The sequence below is a fragment of the Aethalodelphis obliquidens genome, unplaced genomic scaffold (assembly GCF_003676395.1).
Source record: "Aethalodelphis obliquidens isolate GAN/ISIS:26980383/991018 unplaced genomic scaffold, ASM367639v1 scaffold66, whole genome shotgun sequence".
In the NCBI taxonomy this organism is placed as follows: Eukaryota; Metazoa; Chordata; class Mammalia; order Artiodactyla; family Delphinidae; genus Aethalodelphis; species Aethalodelphis obliquidens.
In genome coordinates, this window is record NW_020838010.1 from 5,183,113 (window position 1) to 5,200,528 (window position 17,416).

General features: G+C 41.4%; 1 protein-coding gene across 2 annotated transcripts in view; it reads right to left on the reverse strand.

The window, feature by feature from the left end:
• Nucleotides 1-2,798: 2,798 nt before the first annotated feature.
• The window catches only part of LHFPL1 (LHFPL tetraspan subfamily member 1), a 51,417-nt gene continuing 36,799 nt past the window's right edge, over nucleotides 2,799-17,416 (reverse strand). For both annotated transcript variants that reach the window (XM_027089545.1, XM_027089544.1), the window contains one exon: nucleotides 2,799-3,188. In XM_027089545.1, the coding sequence (XP_026945346.1) occupies nucleotides 3,007-3,188 (182 nt within the window). In that variant the 3' untranslated portion in view covers nucleotides 2,799-3,006. The remainder of the gene's footprint in view (nucleotides 3,189-17,416) is intronic.

A 17,416-nucleotide genomic window follows, 5' to 3' on the forward strand; every position in this document is an offset into this window, starting at 1 on the left:
AGCTCCCCGCCATGCATCGCCTCTGTATGCCTCACCATCACTGTAGATTACCTGAATTTTACCCACACCACCATAAATAGCCCCTTCATTAAGCTCAGCTAGGAAAACCCCTTGAGTATACCATCTCTTTCCTGCCAATACCCTGACTTAAACGCTTATATCACTTTCACAAATCCTATCCCGCAGAATTCCAGAAGGTTCCCTACCCTGAGAAGAAAGATCACCTGATCCGATTGCCTTTTCGAAAGAGACTGATCTGCATTTCCTCAAACACCTGACATATTCTCCATACATTGAGCTCTCCTAAATTAAGGTTGCATTATTGTGCCTACACAATAAAAATGAAGTTTGAGCCGGTTCCATTTTTGTTTTACCTGTTCTTAGTCATCTGTCTTGGGGAGAGGGGATGCTGCAAACCTAATTACATTGCTTTCCTCCCAGTGAGATATGTTCAACTTGCTTTACCTTAAACACTTAATCCAGTTCCATGGGGAAGATAATACTTGACATGAATCGGATCATCAGTTCCTTACTATCTGTTATTCCTACGGTATTCCCCATCTCGGTGATAGCCCACATCTCAGAGCGATCATGCCAAAATTTTCACTTGTCCTCACCTACCATATCCATTAGACATCAAGTACCATGGGATCTACTTCCTAGATATCTTTTTGAAATTTTAATATGCTCTATTTAACCCAATATACCCAAAATATTATCATTTCAACATTTACTCAGTATAAAATTATTAATAAGATATGTTAATTCTGGTATGTAACAAAATATTCTAAATATCTTCTTTCAAATTCATCCATTTGCTCCAGCTCCACAGTCACTATCTTAATTCAGGACTTGATTTTCTTATACCTAGATTATTGAAATATCTATAGTCTCTCCCTATTTTCTTCCATTCTCCTCACATTAGTCAAACTGATCTTTGAAACACAAATATGTTCACATCACTTCCCTTTCAATGGCCCTCCTTTAGGATAAAATCCAAACTCCTTACCCTAGTGTAGAAGATCCCATTGGTATTTCCCTTTTCAGCTTCAGCTTCTGCCTCCTCCCTTTTCACACCTCTGTTCATCATTCTTGTGATGGGGTCGTGTTTTCTCATGTCTCCATGCCCTGCTTTCCACATTCCCTTGTATGGTACACACTTAGCCTTTGCTGACTAACTCCCCCTATTCATCTCTCAGACTCATCTTAGGCATCATCTTTTCTAGAAATCTTTCCCATGAACCCCTTCACCCCAAGTTGGTTTAATAGCCCCTCTATGTGATCCTTTAGCCCCCAGCCCTTCACTTGGTAGCATGTAACACACTGTTTGGCAATATTTATCTACATGTCTGTCAATACCCTGTCACTTTTAGGGTGAGAAACTGTATCTTTTTTTCCCCCAGTGCTTAGCACAGAATGTGGCATACAGTAGGATATTCAAAAAGTGTGTCCTGAATGAGTGATTAAATGAATGAATGAGCTCATGAATGGAGTGTATGCTTGAATTCACTTACCTGCATAAGGCCGATATATGGACCCTGACCCTTCTTGGGATGGCATATAACTAATGAGAACATTTTTTGCCATTTCTCTCCTTCCAGGTAGGGCTGTATCGGGCTGTACCGAAACCACTCTGGAGTGATTAAGAATAGAAAGAGATGAGCTGGCCTTTTGTGTCACAGGCCTTCCCTACTCCCTAAAGCTATAGTTATGGAGCAATAGAGCTAGCCTGAATTAATTAGGGAGGAGTGGGGGAGACAAATTCTGTCCCTGAGAGACACCAAGTTCTTCTACACCATCCATCAGCCTTGAGCACAGATGGGATGGAGGCCAAGCCTAAAAATACATCAGCCTTAGGTGACATCAGGACTCTGTTCTTTTATGTCTAATTCACCCCGGATGGAAGGGAAAGCACTTGATGAATAGTCTTTGAAACAAGTGGAGAAATGTGTATCATGCTAGGAATGACTATAGGGGCAAAAGGCCACTGTGGATTTCCTTGTCAATAAAAATGAACTCTAATAGGAATTTCAGTAAGGAACCAGCAGAAACATCCTTGTCATCATCATTCTGAATTTGTGTTTATTGAGCACACAACAAATGCTAGTCTCTGCTCAGAACATTTGATGAACACCATTTCTGTATCTATAAGGGACTAGGGAATACTTGCCACTATTGTGATGCGAGTCACCCAGCCAGAACACAAAATGAACTTTTATGAATATTCTAAAGCATTATGAGGAAGGGGTCTTAGACTATATGCAAGCATCCTTGATTAGTGTTTTCCCCATTGGGAGTCACCCTCCCCATAAGCTTGCTCACAACCGGCAAGGAAGAAAAACAGGAAAAAAGAGGACGAGTCAAGGTATAGTCCTGAGAAAGTCACAAAAATTGGGGCAGTGGCACTCCATAGATGTTTGGAGATGGCAATAAGTATCAGGGGATGACCAAAGGAATGGAGTGGTAGGAACCATCCCTGTCCATCTCATGGCCCCTTCATGCACAAGTGTTTTTACCCAAACTTTAAGCTTTGGGGTAAGTGATAGGAGCTGTAGAGCTCTGACGAGCTGCTTGACTGTGCAGTTACCTCTCAACTGAGGATCTGTCTTATCATTTTGTATGAAGGAGCACTTTGGGAGTTGGGGGCTAGTGGGCACTCACCAGCTAGGTAAACATTAGAGAGAATTATTGTTCTTTTTTTTTGGCCACACCGTAGGATCTTAGTTCCCCGACCAGGCATCGAACCCGTGCCCCCTGCATTGGAAGCACGAAGTCTTAACCACTGGACCGCCAGGGAAGTCTGAGAATTATTGTTGATGAATTTTGTAAAGAGCCACTGACCCACTGGTTTAAGGGAAACCGAAAATGAATGACTGGGGAGTTAAAAAGCATGCAAACACTGGGTTACACTACTGGCAAGTGGGTAGGAACTGGCCTCGTCTTAGTACCTCTTTTCAAGGCTCCCTTCCCTCCTCTTTCCCACCCTCTCCAATCTTCTGCTAAAGCTCAAGGTTTGAGGCAGTGGTCAAGCTCCATGGCATAAGAATTGGTGTTCCTCATGATGCTCTCCACCAACATGACAGGCTTGGGGTGTCTTCCAGCAAAGCAAGAGAGCCAGGTGCAGATCAACATGGCCGCAGCTGCGCCACCTCCAGCACAGTAGTATGCCCAGCCAAGCCGACAGGTACCTGTGGAAACAGGGACAGAGACATGAGGGTTAGAGTGTCTTCTCATACGTTCTCTTTGAGACGTTAGGTTTAAAGTGAGAGTAGGAAGCAGTGAATGCGGGTGGGCTTACTCTTTCCTCCCTTGCTGATGGCTGGTATTAGCTTTAGCAAGAGGTTATAAAATTTTATTCTGTTACAGTAGGAACCTGGGGGTGATGTTGGTGGTGGCAGTGGTGGTGATGCTAATGACAGTGATGACAAGAACAACTTGATCAAGTGTCAAGAACTATGCTAAGCTCTTTAGACATATATTTCATTGATCATTATAGTAACTATATGAGCTAGCTACTCTTATTATCCCTGTTTTATACAAGATGAGGCAACCAAGGCACAGGTTAAGTTAATTGTGAAAAATCACACAGAAAGTGGTAGGGTCGGGATATAAACCCTGGCTCATCTTGACTCTGAAGCTCCACAGTTTTAACCACACTGATATATTACAGTTCATGGACTGTTTTCAGAGAACTATATCCTGTATCATCAGGAAATTTGCAGGCAAAATCAAATCCCTTGCTCCGTACCACGTGTCTCTATCCTAACCTAATTTTTCAACATCCAGGGAGGAAATATGCATGGGAATCAAGGCCAAGCTTCTAAGGGGTAGTTTCAGTTTGAAGGATAATGGGAAAGGTCACCTGCTCAAAAATATCCACCCCACAACTTATCATTCATTCTACCAGAGGTAGATTCTTTCCTTTGAAGTGTTTGAGTTTTTTCAGAGATCCGTCAGAAAAGGTCAATGCCCAAAGAAAGAAAGCTATTATATTACAAGGGATCAGAGTAATAAATAACTGCTAAAATCAAGTGCTTAAGCAAATAGGACTCCAGAAATTGGAGTAGATGTCCAGTGATACAAAATTGCAAAGGAATTCTGAGAAAAAAAGGTGGGCAGTGACTTTCACCTACCTCACAGTCTTGCAGAAAGTGAGTCCTGACTATAGTCAGTCAGGTGGGGATGTCAAGACTGATCTTCATGACAATGTACTTTTTTTAATTGAAGTATAGTTGATTTCCAAGATTATATTAGTTTCAGGTGTACAGCATAGTGACTCAGTATTTTTACAGATTATACTCCATTAAAAGTTATTATAAGATAATGGCTATAATCCCCTGTGCTATAGAATATATCCTGTTGCTTCTCTATTTTATACACAGTAGTGTGTATCTCTTAATCCCATACCCCTGCCTTGTCTCTCCCCCCTTTCCTCTCCCCACTGGTAACGAAGTTGGTATTCCATATCTGTGAGTCTGTTTCTGTTTTGCATGTACGTTCATTTGTATTATTATTTTAGATTCCACATATAAGTGATACCATACAGTATTTGTCTTTCTCTGTCTGACAAACCACTAAGCATAATATTCTCTAAGTCCATCCATGTATCTTCAAATGGCAGAATTTCATTCTTTTTTATGATGGAGTATAAATAGTGCTGCTATGAACATTGGGGTGCACGTATCTTTTCGAACTAGTGTTTTTGTTTTTTCCTGATATATACCCAGGAGTGGAATTGCTGGGTCATATAGTAGTTTTTTGAGGACTCTCCAAACTGTTTTCCATAGTGTCTAGAACAATTTATATTCCCACCAACAGAGTACAAGTGTTCCTTTTTCTCTGTGTCCTCACTAACATTTGTTATTTGTAGACTTTTTGATGATAGCCATTCTGACAGGTGTGAGGTGATGTCTCATTTTTTGTTTGACTTGAATTTCTCTGATAATTAGCAATATTGAGCATATTTTCATGTGCCTGTTGGCCATCTGTATGTCTTCTTTGGGAAAATGTCTATTCAGATCTTCTGTACAATTTTGACTGGGTTGTTCCTTTTTATGATATTAAGTTATATGAGTTATTTGTATATTTTGGATATTAACCACTTGCAGGCCATATCATTTGCAAATACTTTCCTCCATTTCATAGGTTGTCTTTTTATTTTGTTGATAGTTTCCTTTGCTGGGCCAAAGCTTTTAAATTTAATTAGGTCCCATTTGCTTAGTTTTGCTTTTTATTTCTTTTGCCTTGGGAGACAGATACAAAAAAGACATTGCTACAATTTATGTCAAAGAGTGTTTTACCTATGTTCTCTCCTAGGAATTTTATGGTTTCAGGTCTTACATTTAGATTTTTATCCCATTTTGAGTTTATTTTTGTATATGGTATGAGGAAATCTTACTGTTTTACATGTAGCAGTCCAGTTTTCCCAGCACCAGTTTTTTTTTTAACAGTTTACATCTCTTTATTCTCAAAACAAGATCACAAGACATTTGTTATAAGTTACTGAGTAGATTAGGTTTTTTTTTAACATCTTTATTGGAGTATAATTGCTTTACAATGGTGTGTTAGTTTCTGCTTTATAACAAAGTGACTCAGTTATACATGTACATATATCCCCATATCTCTTCCCTCTTTCATCTCCCTCCCTCCTACCCTCCCTATCCCACCCCGCTAGGTGGTCACAAAGCACCGAGCTGATCTCCCTGTGCTATGTGGCTGCTTCCCACTAGCTATCTATTTTATGTTTGGTAGTGTATGTATGTCCATGCCACTCTCTCACTTTGTCCCAGCTTACCCTTCCCCCTCCCTGTATCCTCAACTCCATTCTCTAGTAGGTCTGTGTCTTTATTCCCGTATTGCCCCTAGGTTCCTCATGACCTTTTTTTTTTTCTTAGATTCCATATATATGTGTTAGCATACGGTATTTGTTTTTCTCTTTCTGACTTACTTCACTCTGTATGACAGACTCTAGGTCCAACCACCTCACTACAAATGACTCAATTTCGTTTCTTTTTATGGCTAATATTACATTGTATATATGTGCCACATCTTCTTTATCCACTCATCTGTTGATGGACACTTAGGTTGCTTCCATGTCCTGGCTATTGTAAATAGAGGCCAGCACCATTTATTAAAGAGACTGTTGTATACTCTTGCCTCCTTTGTCATAAATTAATTGACCATAAGTGTGTGGGTTTATTTCTGGGCACTCTATTCTCTTCCATTAATCTATGTGTCTGTTTTTGTGCCAGTACCATGCTGTTTTGATTATTGTAGCTTTATAGTATAGCCTGAAATCTGGGAGGGTTATACCTCCAGGTTTGTTCTTTTTTCTGAAGATTGCTTTGGCAATTTGGAGTCTTTTGTAGTTCCATATGAATTTTAGGTTTATGTGTTCTAGCTCGGTGAAAAATATCATGGGTATTTTAATAGGGATTGCATTAAATCTGTAGATTTCTTTCTTTCTGTGGTATTGCCATTTTAGCAATATTAATTCTTCTAATTCAAGAGCATGAAATAGGTTTCCATTTCTTTGTTTCATCTTCTATTTCCTTCATCAATGTTTTATAGCTTTCAGAGTATAGGTCTTTAACCTCTTTGGTTAAGTCTATTCCTAAGTATTTTATTCTTTTTGATGCAATTTTAAAACTGATTTTTTTTACTTTCTTTTTCTGATAGTTCTTTAACAACGTATAGAAAAGCAACAGATTTCTGTATATTAATCTCATATCCTGCAACTTTATAGAATTCACTTATTAGTTCTAATTGTTTTCTGGTGGAGACTTTAGGGTTATCTCTACGTTGTATCATGTCATCTGTAAGTAGTGACAGTTTTACTTCTTCGTTCCAATTTGGATGCTTTTAATTTCTTTTTCTTGTCTGATTGCTGTGGCTAGGACTTCCAATACTATGTTAAATAGAAGTGACAAGAGTGGGCATCCTTGGCTTGTTCCTGAATTTAAAGGAAAGGATTTCAGCTTTTCACTGTTGAGTATGATGTTAGTTGTGGGTTTGCTATAAATGATCTTTATTATACTGAGATACGTTCACTCTATACCCACTTTGATGAGAATTTTTATCATGAATGGATATTGAATTTTGTCAAACTTTTTTCTGCATCTTTTGAGCTGATCATGTGATATTTATCCTTTCTTTTATTAATTCATGTATCACATTGAATGATTTGTGAATATTGTAGCGTTCTTGCATCCCTGGAATAAATCCCACTTGATCACAGTGTATGATACTTTTTATATATTGTTGAATTTGGTTTGCTGATATTTTGTTGAGGATTTTTGCATCTATGTTCATAAAGATATTGGTCTATAATTTTCTTTTTTTTTTAGTATCTTTGTTTGCTTTTGGTATCAGGGTAATGGTGACTTCATAGAACGAATCAGGGAGTGTTCCCTCCTCTTCAATTTTATGAATAGTTTGAGAAGGATAGGTATCATTTTACTTTGTATGTTTGATACAATAGAATTCCTATGTGAAGCCATCAAGTCCTGGACTTTTGTTTGCAGGGAGTTTTTAAATTACAAATTCAATTTGATTACTAGTGATCAGTCTGTTCAAATTATCTGTTTTTTCTTGATTCAATCTTGGCAGGTTGTATGTTTCTAGAAATTTTCTTTCTTCTAGGCTGTCTAATTTGTTGGCATATAACTATTCATAATATTCTCATTATTTTTTGTATCTCTGTGGTATCAGTTGTTATTTCTCCTCTTTCATTTTTTATTTTGTTTACCTGGGCCTTCTCTCTTTTATTCTTGGTGAACAAATTTTATCAGTTTTGTTTATCTTTTCAAAAAATAGGTCTGGGTTTCATTGATCTTTTCTATTTTTTAATCTTTATTTAATTATTTCCTCTCTGATCTTTATTATTTCCTTCCTCTGCTGAATTTGGGCTTTTTTTTGTTTGTTTGTTCTTTTTCTAATTCCTTTAGTGGTAGGTTAGGTTGTTTAATTGAGATTTCTCTTTTTTCTTGAGGAAGGCCTTTGTTGCTATAAACTTCCCTCTTAGAACTGCTTTTGCTGCATCTCATAGATTTTGGAGTGTTGTGTTTCCACTTTCATTTGTCTCAAGGTGTTTTCTGATTTACTCTTTGATTTCTTCATTGACACTTTTTTTTTTTTTTTTTTTGCTGAGCTGTGTGGCATGCGGGATCTTAGTTCCCTGACCACGGATCGAACCTGTGCCCCCTCCATTGGGAGTTCAGAGTCTTAACCACTGGACCACCAGGGAAGTCCCAACCCATTGTTTTTTAGTAGCATGTTGCTTCATCTCCATGTGTTTGGGCTGGAGATGGAGGGGCTAGAGCTGGAGCCAGTGTGAGGTGGGACTTCCCCTCTGCTCAGTGGCTGTCACCACCCTATCAAGGGTGGGATCTGATCCCATGTTGCTGGAGCAGAAGCCCTGAAGTTTGAGCCCAAGCTGGCTCTGTTGCCTTTATGTGTGTCTTTTCCCCTCTCCCCAAACTAGGATCCTTGCCCCAGAGGTGGGGAGTGCTGAAGCAAAGGGGCCCTGTGCAGGCTCTCTGCTCAAGTCAGCCACAGATAGAGATCCAAACTGTCTCCGATGTGCTGCCTGTACAGGCGCCTGCAATTGTTTCCTCTCTCTCCTCAGACACAGCCTCAGGTGCAAGTCCCCTTTGTCTCTCATAGCTGCCACCCATACCTCGTTGTGGAGCCACACCACAAGACAGGCAGGGCCCATGTGAACTGTCAGTGTATACTTGGGGGTGAGCTATAGTGGAATGGCCACCATCAGATGTCTAGGCTGCTTCTGATGCACTGCTTGAGTAAGCGCCAATGGTAGCCACTGCTGTTCCAGCCACTGCTGTTCCACCGAGCTTCTGCCCTGAGACCTGATCACCTCTGTATCCCGTGGTCAATTCTTCTCCTCACTTGTGGCTGCCCCAGATCCAGTGCTGCACTATGATGTGGAGTGGGTGGGGCTGGAGTGTTTGTTTAGCTTGGGCTGGGAAGCAGTGGGGCAGTTGTGGGAAACTCGGCAGCCACCAGAGCAGACCTCTCTCTGCCCCGCTTAGGGGGCAAGCAAGCATGCATACACAAGCACATGCTCCTCAAGAACAGAGTCCAGGCTTCCCACTAGCCCTCCTGCTAGTCCCTTTGGTTTTCCAACCAGCCAAGGTGGCTTGTCTCCTATGCATAAGACCCCGGGACTGGGGCACACAATCTGTGTCTCTCACTGGTCAATCCTCAAGTTGGGTCTCCATCTTTGCATTCTCCCTTTTCCTCTGAGTCCCTTCCCAGGGATGTAGGTCCTGACCCGATCACTTTTCTTCCCTTCCTACCCAATTACATGTGTATCTTTTGTACAGACTTGGTTGTGCAGGAGTCCTTCTGCCAGTTTCCAGATGATTTTCAGCGAGAATTTTTCCCCATATGGATGCATTTTTGATGTTTGTATGGGGGGAGGTGAGCCTCATGTCCTCTCACTCCACCATCTTGATTGATCTCCCCTCATGACAATTTATTTTTCAATAACCAATTATTTCTCTTCACATGGTTCCCAGGGAACCTAATTTTCCTTCTTTTAATTGTCTGGTTGCCATGTTATATAAAGAGTCTAAGATGCCCCGAAGTCAGGCTGCTTTGCTTTTTCATTAGGGCCAGGCTAATTTATCCCAAATTTCCTACCTCAGAAATAATCTTTCTACCACCAAGTCATCACTCATGCTGTCTCTCCTGACATAAACATCTTCTTTCCTCTTATTCACCAATTCATATCTTCCTCAGAATACTCTTCAGGACTCAGCACCTCCAGGAAGTCTTCCCTGACTAACCCCAGTGGGCTCGAGTCACCTCAACCAAGTAGCCCTCCAGGAATTCATCTATATACCCCTTATGTAGGTGTACTTGTTAGGCAAAATGTTGGAAGGAAGATTTTTATATCATGCAGTTTTCACCTACTCTTTACCCCCTTCCAGATTGTTGGCTCAACAGAGTGAATGTATTTGTTTCTTTCTTGATAACACTCCCATGCTCTGTCAACACTGGGTGCTCAGTACGATTTAGCCTAACAATACTTCAAAGATAGAACCTAGGGGTAAAACGGGAATAAAGACACAGACCTACTAGAGAATGGACTTGAGGATATGGGGAGGGGGAAGGGTAAGCTGTGACAAAGCGAGAGAGAGGCACGGACATATATACACTACCAAATGTAAGGTAGATAGCTAGTGGGAAGCAGCCGCATAGCACAGGGAGATCAGCTTGGTGCTTTGTGACCGCCTGGAGGGGTGGGATAGGGAGGGTGGGAGGGAGGGAGATGCAAGCGGGAAGAGATATGGGAACATATGTATATATATAACTGATTCATTTTGTTGTGAAGCAGAAACTAACACACCATTGTAAAGCAATTATACTCCAATAAAGATGTTTAAAAAAAAAAAGATGGATACACTTGCATTTTTAACCCTTAACACCCAAACTTATGACTTAAATTTTGAATTAAAATTATAAAATCAGCTATTCTATTTGCTTCTGAAATGTGCTATAAGGCCTATGCACATTCTGTTCCCTTTGCCTAAAATGCTTAGTGCATGTACACATGTACACATACACTTCCCACCACTCTCTTTGCCTAGTGAATGTTCAACCATTCTTCAGAGCTCAACTCAATCATTAATTCCTTAGTGAAGCCTTGCTTGACATCCCTAAGTCAAATTCCATCAAAAGTCCTCATTAGTACAGTGTACCTTTCCTTCTGTACCTGAATGAATTAATGAATTCCTTATACTCTCCCATGGCAAGTGTCAAATCTTAGTTCTTCAGAGGAGATGGTACTTTACCAATAGACTTAGGCAGTCATATGATTTCCTAAAGTCCCATAGCCCCACCCAAACTCATGGTGAGAGCAACAACAGTAGCTATTGAAACAATGCAATCTTCAGAGAGAGGGGGTAAATCCGAAAGAGAAGCCTTCTTAAAGAAAGGAATCCAACTATCTACAAAGTAACCTCAACGTGAATAATAATAGTGGAACTCTGGGAAGAGTGAACTGAAAAATAAGATGTTGAAGCAAGCAGCCAATAGATCTGGATTCCCCCCCACCAACCTTGTCATACCTCCTTTTAGACACTGACTCACTCACTCAGTAAAAGTAGGAGGTTTTATATAATGCTTTGTGTATCACAGAGTGAAAATTCTAGAGATGGGCAAACCTTCAACTTTTACAATCCTTGGAAGGAAGGCTACAGGCTGTATTGCACCCACTTCACAGACAAGAATGTGAGGCTCAATCAAAAGCCCTAGGAACCCTCTCAGAAGCAGAGGTTAGAGGCAGGGATCCAGACCAAGTATCTTTACTTTCAATCTGGTTCTCTGCCCTCTACTCTTTTCCTCATACTCCCAAAAGCCATTTTCCTCTTATAGGACACTTAACCTGTAAGCTCTAAAGAGGGAGCTCCTAAATCAATTTGCAATAGGCTCACCTGAGCTTCTCTCCTAGCCTCCTCCAACAAAATTCTCCTGTGCTCACATAGCAGAGTAGACAGGCGCTAGCTCTTGGGGTGGGCCCACTGTTGGGAAGCTTCCTCCTCTCTGGCATGCTCCCAGTCTAGTCTAGAGAGGCATCAGAAGTCTCATTCTGTTTCTTCAGTTGCCTGTCAGTTCATCCCCCAACTGGAGCAGCAGGGCTTTTTCTATTAGGTACATGCACCCTGGGACCAGGGAAAGACTTGTTTCTGTAAATGAAAGGAATAAATGCATAGCATGCCATTACTCCAAAGCCCTGAGCAGGAAGAAAGCTGACACAGTGGGCAGCTCAAGAATGAAGAGCTAGCTAGAAAGGCCTTAATAAACCTTATTGAAGTCAAGTCAGAACCAGGTATCACTGGGCTAGGAACCAACACCAAAGTGCCCCCTTTGCCACCCCAAGTGCAGAGTTTCCTCTCACAGAGATGCCTATTAGGCCACTGAACAGCATCTAAGGCCAAGGCTGCTGCCACACAGGAAACCAAAGAGAAACAGAGGAAATATATCTTCTACCCAGTCCTCTCCCTACAACCCTACCTGTTATCTGCTTGAGGGAAGAGAGATGTTACATGACTAGCATTGCAAAAGGGAAAAAAAAAAGCAAACCTTTTAAGGACTACATTTCCAAGTTGAGAGCTGCTGTCATTACTCACCTACTCCACAGAAAGCTTGGACACTGGTCTGATGGCTTACAGAGGAACTCATGTTTTCTATGGAAGGATGCAAATGTAGGGAGTAGTGGCAATGAACTACCACACTTTACCTCCAATCACCTTTTAGTGAAGTCCCATGGACCATCACCAATCCCTAACTTCTATTCCTTGAAGTATAGTTGATCCTTCTATTCATCTGACAAATATTTATCAAGTACCTACTATGTGCCATACATTCTGAATACACCATCTTATTTGATTCTCACAACAGCCATAATTATTTCCATTCAGAGCTGAGGAAACCGAATCTCAGAAAGGTAAATTACTTTACCAACTTACGAATGTCAGAGTTGAGATTTGAATGCCAAGACTAAGTCCATGGTCATCCGTTTCAACCATGCCAGGAGAGTGGAGTCAAGGATACAAATTACTATGGTCCAAGTTTTATGAGACAGTATGATACCTTCAACTAATCACTCCACCTTTCTTGGTCTCAATTTCCTTTTCTTAAAGTGAAGGGAATTTTACTGGAGAGATTTCTAAAAGCAACTTTTAATTCAAATTTTCCATTCTACTATGAATGTGATAAATGCTTTAAGAGACATCTGAGTAAAATAGTCCAGTAACATCCAGGGAAAGAATTATTTGTAGCTGAGAGGATTCAGGCTCAGATAGGACTTTATAGAGGAGATAGCATTTCAACCAGACTTTAATAGTGGGACGTGGGCATTCTGTGCAGGGGGAGAAGTTGGTGTGAGCAAAGTTATATAAGCGAGAAAGCAGATCACATGTTTCAGAAAAGAAGCTGTAGATGGCAAATAATAAGTTGAATCTAGACCAGGAAGGACCATGAAATCTGTCATCTTTCCCACAAGGAGTGGAGAACAATGGAAAGTTTCTGATCAGAGAATGATATGATACAGCAAGGCTTCTCAACCTTGGCACTATTGACATTTTAGGCCAAAAAATTCTTTGTTGTAATCGGGGGGGGGGGGAGTGTTGTTTTGTGCATTGTAACACCCTGACCTCCACCTACTGGATGTCTGCAAATTACCCCTCCACCACTGGAAACCAAAAATATTGACAGACATTGCCAAACAGATGTCCCTGGGGGTGGAGGTGTGGGGTCAGGGTAGGGGGTGGATTGCTTTCCATTAAGAACCACTGAGTTGGATGTACAGTTTGGGAAGATTAACCTAAAAGCTCTGTGTAAAAGGGATTGGAGGTAGTTTTATGCTACAGGCAGGGACCGGTTAACCAGAGGCCAGGGATGCTGTTGACACATCCAACAATACACAAAGCAGCCTCCCACAACAAAAAATGATCTGGCCAAAAATGTTAATATTTTCAAGGTTTATCAACCATCATTTAGGCAAACACCACATGTTTATACTTCGAATTACCTCCAAAACGAATCTTAGTGACTGAAAGATTACCAAAGCAGAATGGATCCTTCTCCCTTAAGAACAGCTGTGCATGTTTCCTTACTGACCTGGGAAGCTGGCTGAAAGTGGGGCCTGGTCAGCCTTGAGCATTCTAGTGTGCTAGCCCAGGGAGGCTGGAGAAGGTCAAGGAGAGAGATCTCACAAGGTATTGAGAAGGACCTACAAATTCCCTGGGAGTCAAGAGATATATGACGTTTCTTTCTTTGAAGAAATCTCTTAACCCTACTGGATCTCAGCTCTCTTGCCCTTAAAATGAGAGAAAATAATTAAGTACCTGTGTAAAGATAGAGCAATAGGACCAGATGAGGTTTTGAGATCCTCTTCAGAAATAACCAGGCTCACTGCTGCCTTGCCTTTTAGATAGAATGCACTGAATGCAATTCCATGCTAGAATTGTTCAAGGACCTGTGTCCCCAGAAAATACTTCAGTGAGCTGACATCACACCTGGGGATTGTGTCTACATACATGCATAGGTGTCTGTGAAGAGAAAGATTGGGTGGATGGGGGAGAGAAAAGGTCCTAACTGCAGATTAGCTTTACGCAAAGCTTTTGGATAAGCCCTGAGATAAGCCTGTTCCTTTTTGTGCTCTTCTGTATCATTTCTAACACCCTATCTGTGAGTCATTCTATTCCAGTGTTGAATTTGCTGTGACAAGATCCCTCATAAAAGTTATTAAATCATCACTCAGCAGTGGGCCTGACATTTAAATCAAGACACGTTGCTTTTATTCCAAGTTGCAAATCAAATTGGCTTGGAGTTTGACTCTATTTCCTTTGATTTAGCATTAAGTTATCTTATTATATCTCTGCTGTTTAGAGAACAAATTATCACTGTCTGCTACTTAAACTGACCCTCCCCCTAGAGCCCCAGTCCTATGCTCTTCAGGGACTTGGTGTCTGGCCAGCTGTCAATGGTTCATTAGTGGGAAGGGTTAGCCACAAGCCAATGCTATTTGTGGGGTCCAACATTGGTGTGGGTGTCAGAGTTGGGAATTAGAGTAAGAATGAGTCTGACAGAGAATATTTCTCTGCAGGAGGCATGGTCATAGTTCTAGCTCAGAAGCCATAAATGCCAGAGAAGTAATCCAAAGAAAAGAGTCCTCCTTGAAGGAAGAGGGGAAAGGCATAAAACGAGAGTGCGCCCATTTTGGAAGACAGTTTGACTGTTTCTTACAAAACTAAACATATTCATACCATATGATCCAGCCATCATGCTACTTGGTATTTACCCAAATGAGTTGAAAACTTATGCCCACACAAAAACCTGCACACAGATGTTTACAGCAACTTTATCCATCATTGCCAAAACTTGGAAGCAACCAAGATGTCCTTCATTAGGTAAATGGATACATAAACAGTGGTACATCCAGACAATGGAATATTATTCAGTGCTGAAATGAGCTCTCAAGCCATGAAAAGACATGGGGGAACCTTAAATGCATATTACTAAGTGAAAGAAGCCATTCCCAAAAGACTACATACTGTACAACTCCAGCTATATGACATTCTGGAAAAGGAAAAACTATGGAGAGAGTGAAAGGATCAGTGGTTGGAGGTATGTAGGGAGGAATGAATAGGCAGAGCACAGGGGACTGTTAGAGCAGTGAAAATACTCTGTATGATAAATACTGTAATGATGGACGCATGTCATTATACATTTGCCCAAACCTATAGAAGGTACAACACCAAGAATGAGCCATAGTGTAAACTATTGACTTTGAATGATTATGATGTGTCAGTGTAGCTTCATCAGTTGTACCATTCTGGTGGAGGATGTCGATAATGTGAGAGATTGTGCATATGTGGGAGCAGGGGGCATATGGGAAATCTCTGTACTTTCCCCTCAATTTCGCTGTGAACCTTAAACTCTTTTATTAAAGTCTTAATTAAAAACAAGAGTGAGGTAAGTCTGTCTTTGGGGTTTCTCAAGTCTTACATTTTAGAGAATCATCTGATGGAATTCTAGGCTCCTGAAAGGTTGGAGGAGGAGACAGAGAAGCAGGGATATAGAAAGAATAATAACAACCACTAACACCTTGAAAACTGACTATGGCTAGATGAAATGTAATGGAATTTTCAGATACATGAAGTTTTGATTTGATGCAAGAGTGGCCAAAAGTCAAGTTCTGAGAGCTAATACTCCAGAAAAAGGCTTACTTGTGGCTTGGGATCAGTGGTAAAAGCCAAAGATATTAGTGTGGTAGGGAAGAGGCTGATAGAAGCAAGCCTTGGGGTAGGGCAAGAAGGAATAAAGCTGTTTTAAGGAGGTAAACAGCCCAAGGGTGTAGAGAGAAGACTGAATTCCTATACAAAGATGAGATACAAATTCTAGGAACTCATGGAGTCAGGATGTCCGGAGGTGGTTGAGGTAGAATGCAGAGAGTACCATATTAACATCTGTTCTTTTCATCTAAGATACTCCAATAATCAGGGAATTTGAGAGACACTACTCTAGCCTTAGAGAAGCAAGATAAGGGAAGGAGTGACCACATGGACAGAGGAGGACCTGCAGTGGGAACCAGCATATTGCCCTCGACCTCAGCACCCAGAGCAGAGGGACAGGATAGATACGAGATATGCCTGATGTCTGTCTGGGAGCCACCTGGGGGGCCTTCACAGCCTTCATCATATCAAATCAGGCTGACTGCACTGGCCCTGAGGGCAAGATACTCAGCTACAGAGAGACACCCAAGGTTCCTTTGGAATTCTACAGAGTAGATCGAGAGGGGAAGGACTAGAGAGAGATCAAAGGAGAGAAAGAGACTAAAGGAGGGTCAATGCAGTAGGTGGAAGAGGATGAGAATAAAGGCAGGGGGAGTTTGTGGAGATAATATTAGAAGACTAGAACACTCGAGAACACGAGACACACTGAGGAGTGAAGAGATTAAAGAGATTGAGCTCTTCAACAGACCTCTTCCTAATGAGAGTCCTATTTTTTCCAAAGCAGACCCAGCTCAGAAAAACCAGGTGCTGCTCCCATTACTGTGGCACCATCTAAGCTTATGAAACCAGAGCTCCAACCCACCACCGCTTGCTGTTTGGTGTGCATGGTTGGTGCGGGGAGGGGGGGGGGCGTGGTGAGGAAGAGGGCAGGTTGCTATTTGCTTATTCAACATATTTTTTGCCACAGGGACCTGAATTTAGTGCTAAGCAGACAGCAGGGTTTTGGAAGAGGCTGGTGGTCCCATCTGTTCCGAGAAATCCTGCTGACTTTAAGGTCTACATAGGTAGCAGCACAAAAACATTTTCAATGTAGCCAAGCCAAGGCCAAGCTAAATGAGCAGAGAACTTTCTAGATTCAGTACAGATGAATAATTGTTAATGATAAAACAAAGCCAATGAATTCAAAGGTAATTGCCGAATACCCTTCCCTCCACACCCACCACAGACCCCAGTAAAAAGATAGCCAAATCCATGAGAATGGGCTCTCTTCTCACTCTCTAGGCTGGATATGAGTGTCAGGAAGAGCCCAGACTGGAGGCGCAGAACCTACTGAAGATTCCAGGAGCCTATCAGGCTCCCTTGCCAGAGAAGAAGGAAACAAACAAACCACAAACCAAACAAACAAACAAACAAACTCCTCTGAAAACTTCAGTAGTTCAGGTAACCATATTATTGCTAGTAGCCACTATTTGGCTGGCTCAGTCAGGTCTGCTAGGGAGGCAGGACATTGTGAGTTGCCAACTCTGTCTTGGTCAAACCCAATGCTCTAAAGGGTAAGGGCAGACCAGGGCACTTGCTAGAAAGTCAGGGTAGCACTCACTCAGTAAAGTGTCAAATCCTCATGGTGACAGAGATGCCCTGATTTGATTGAT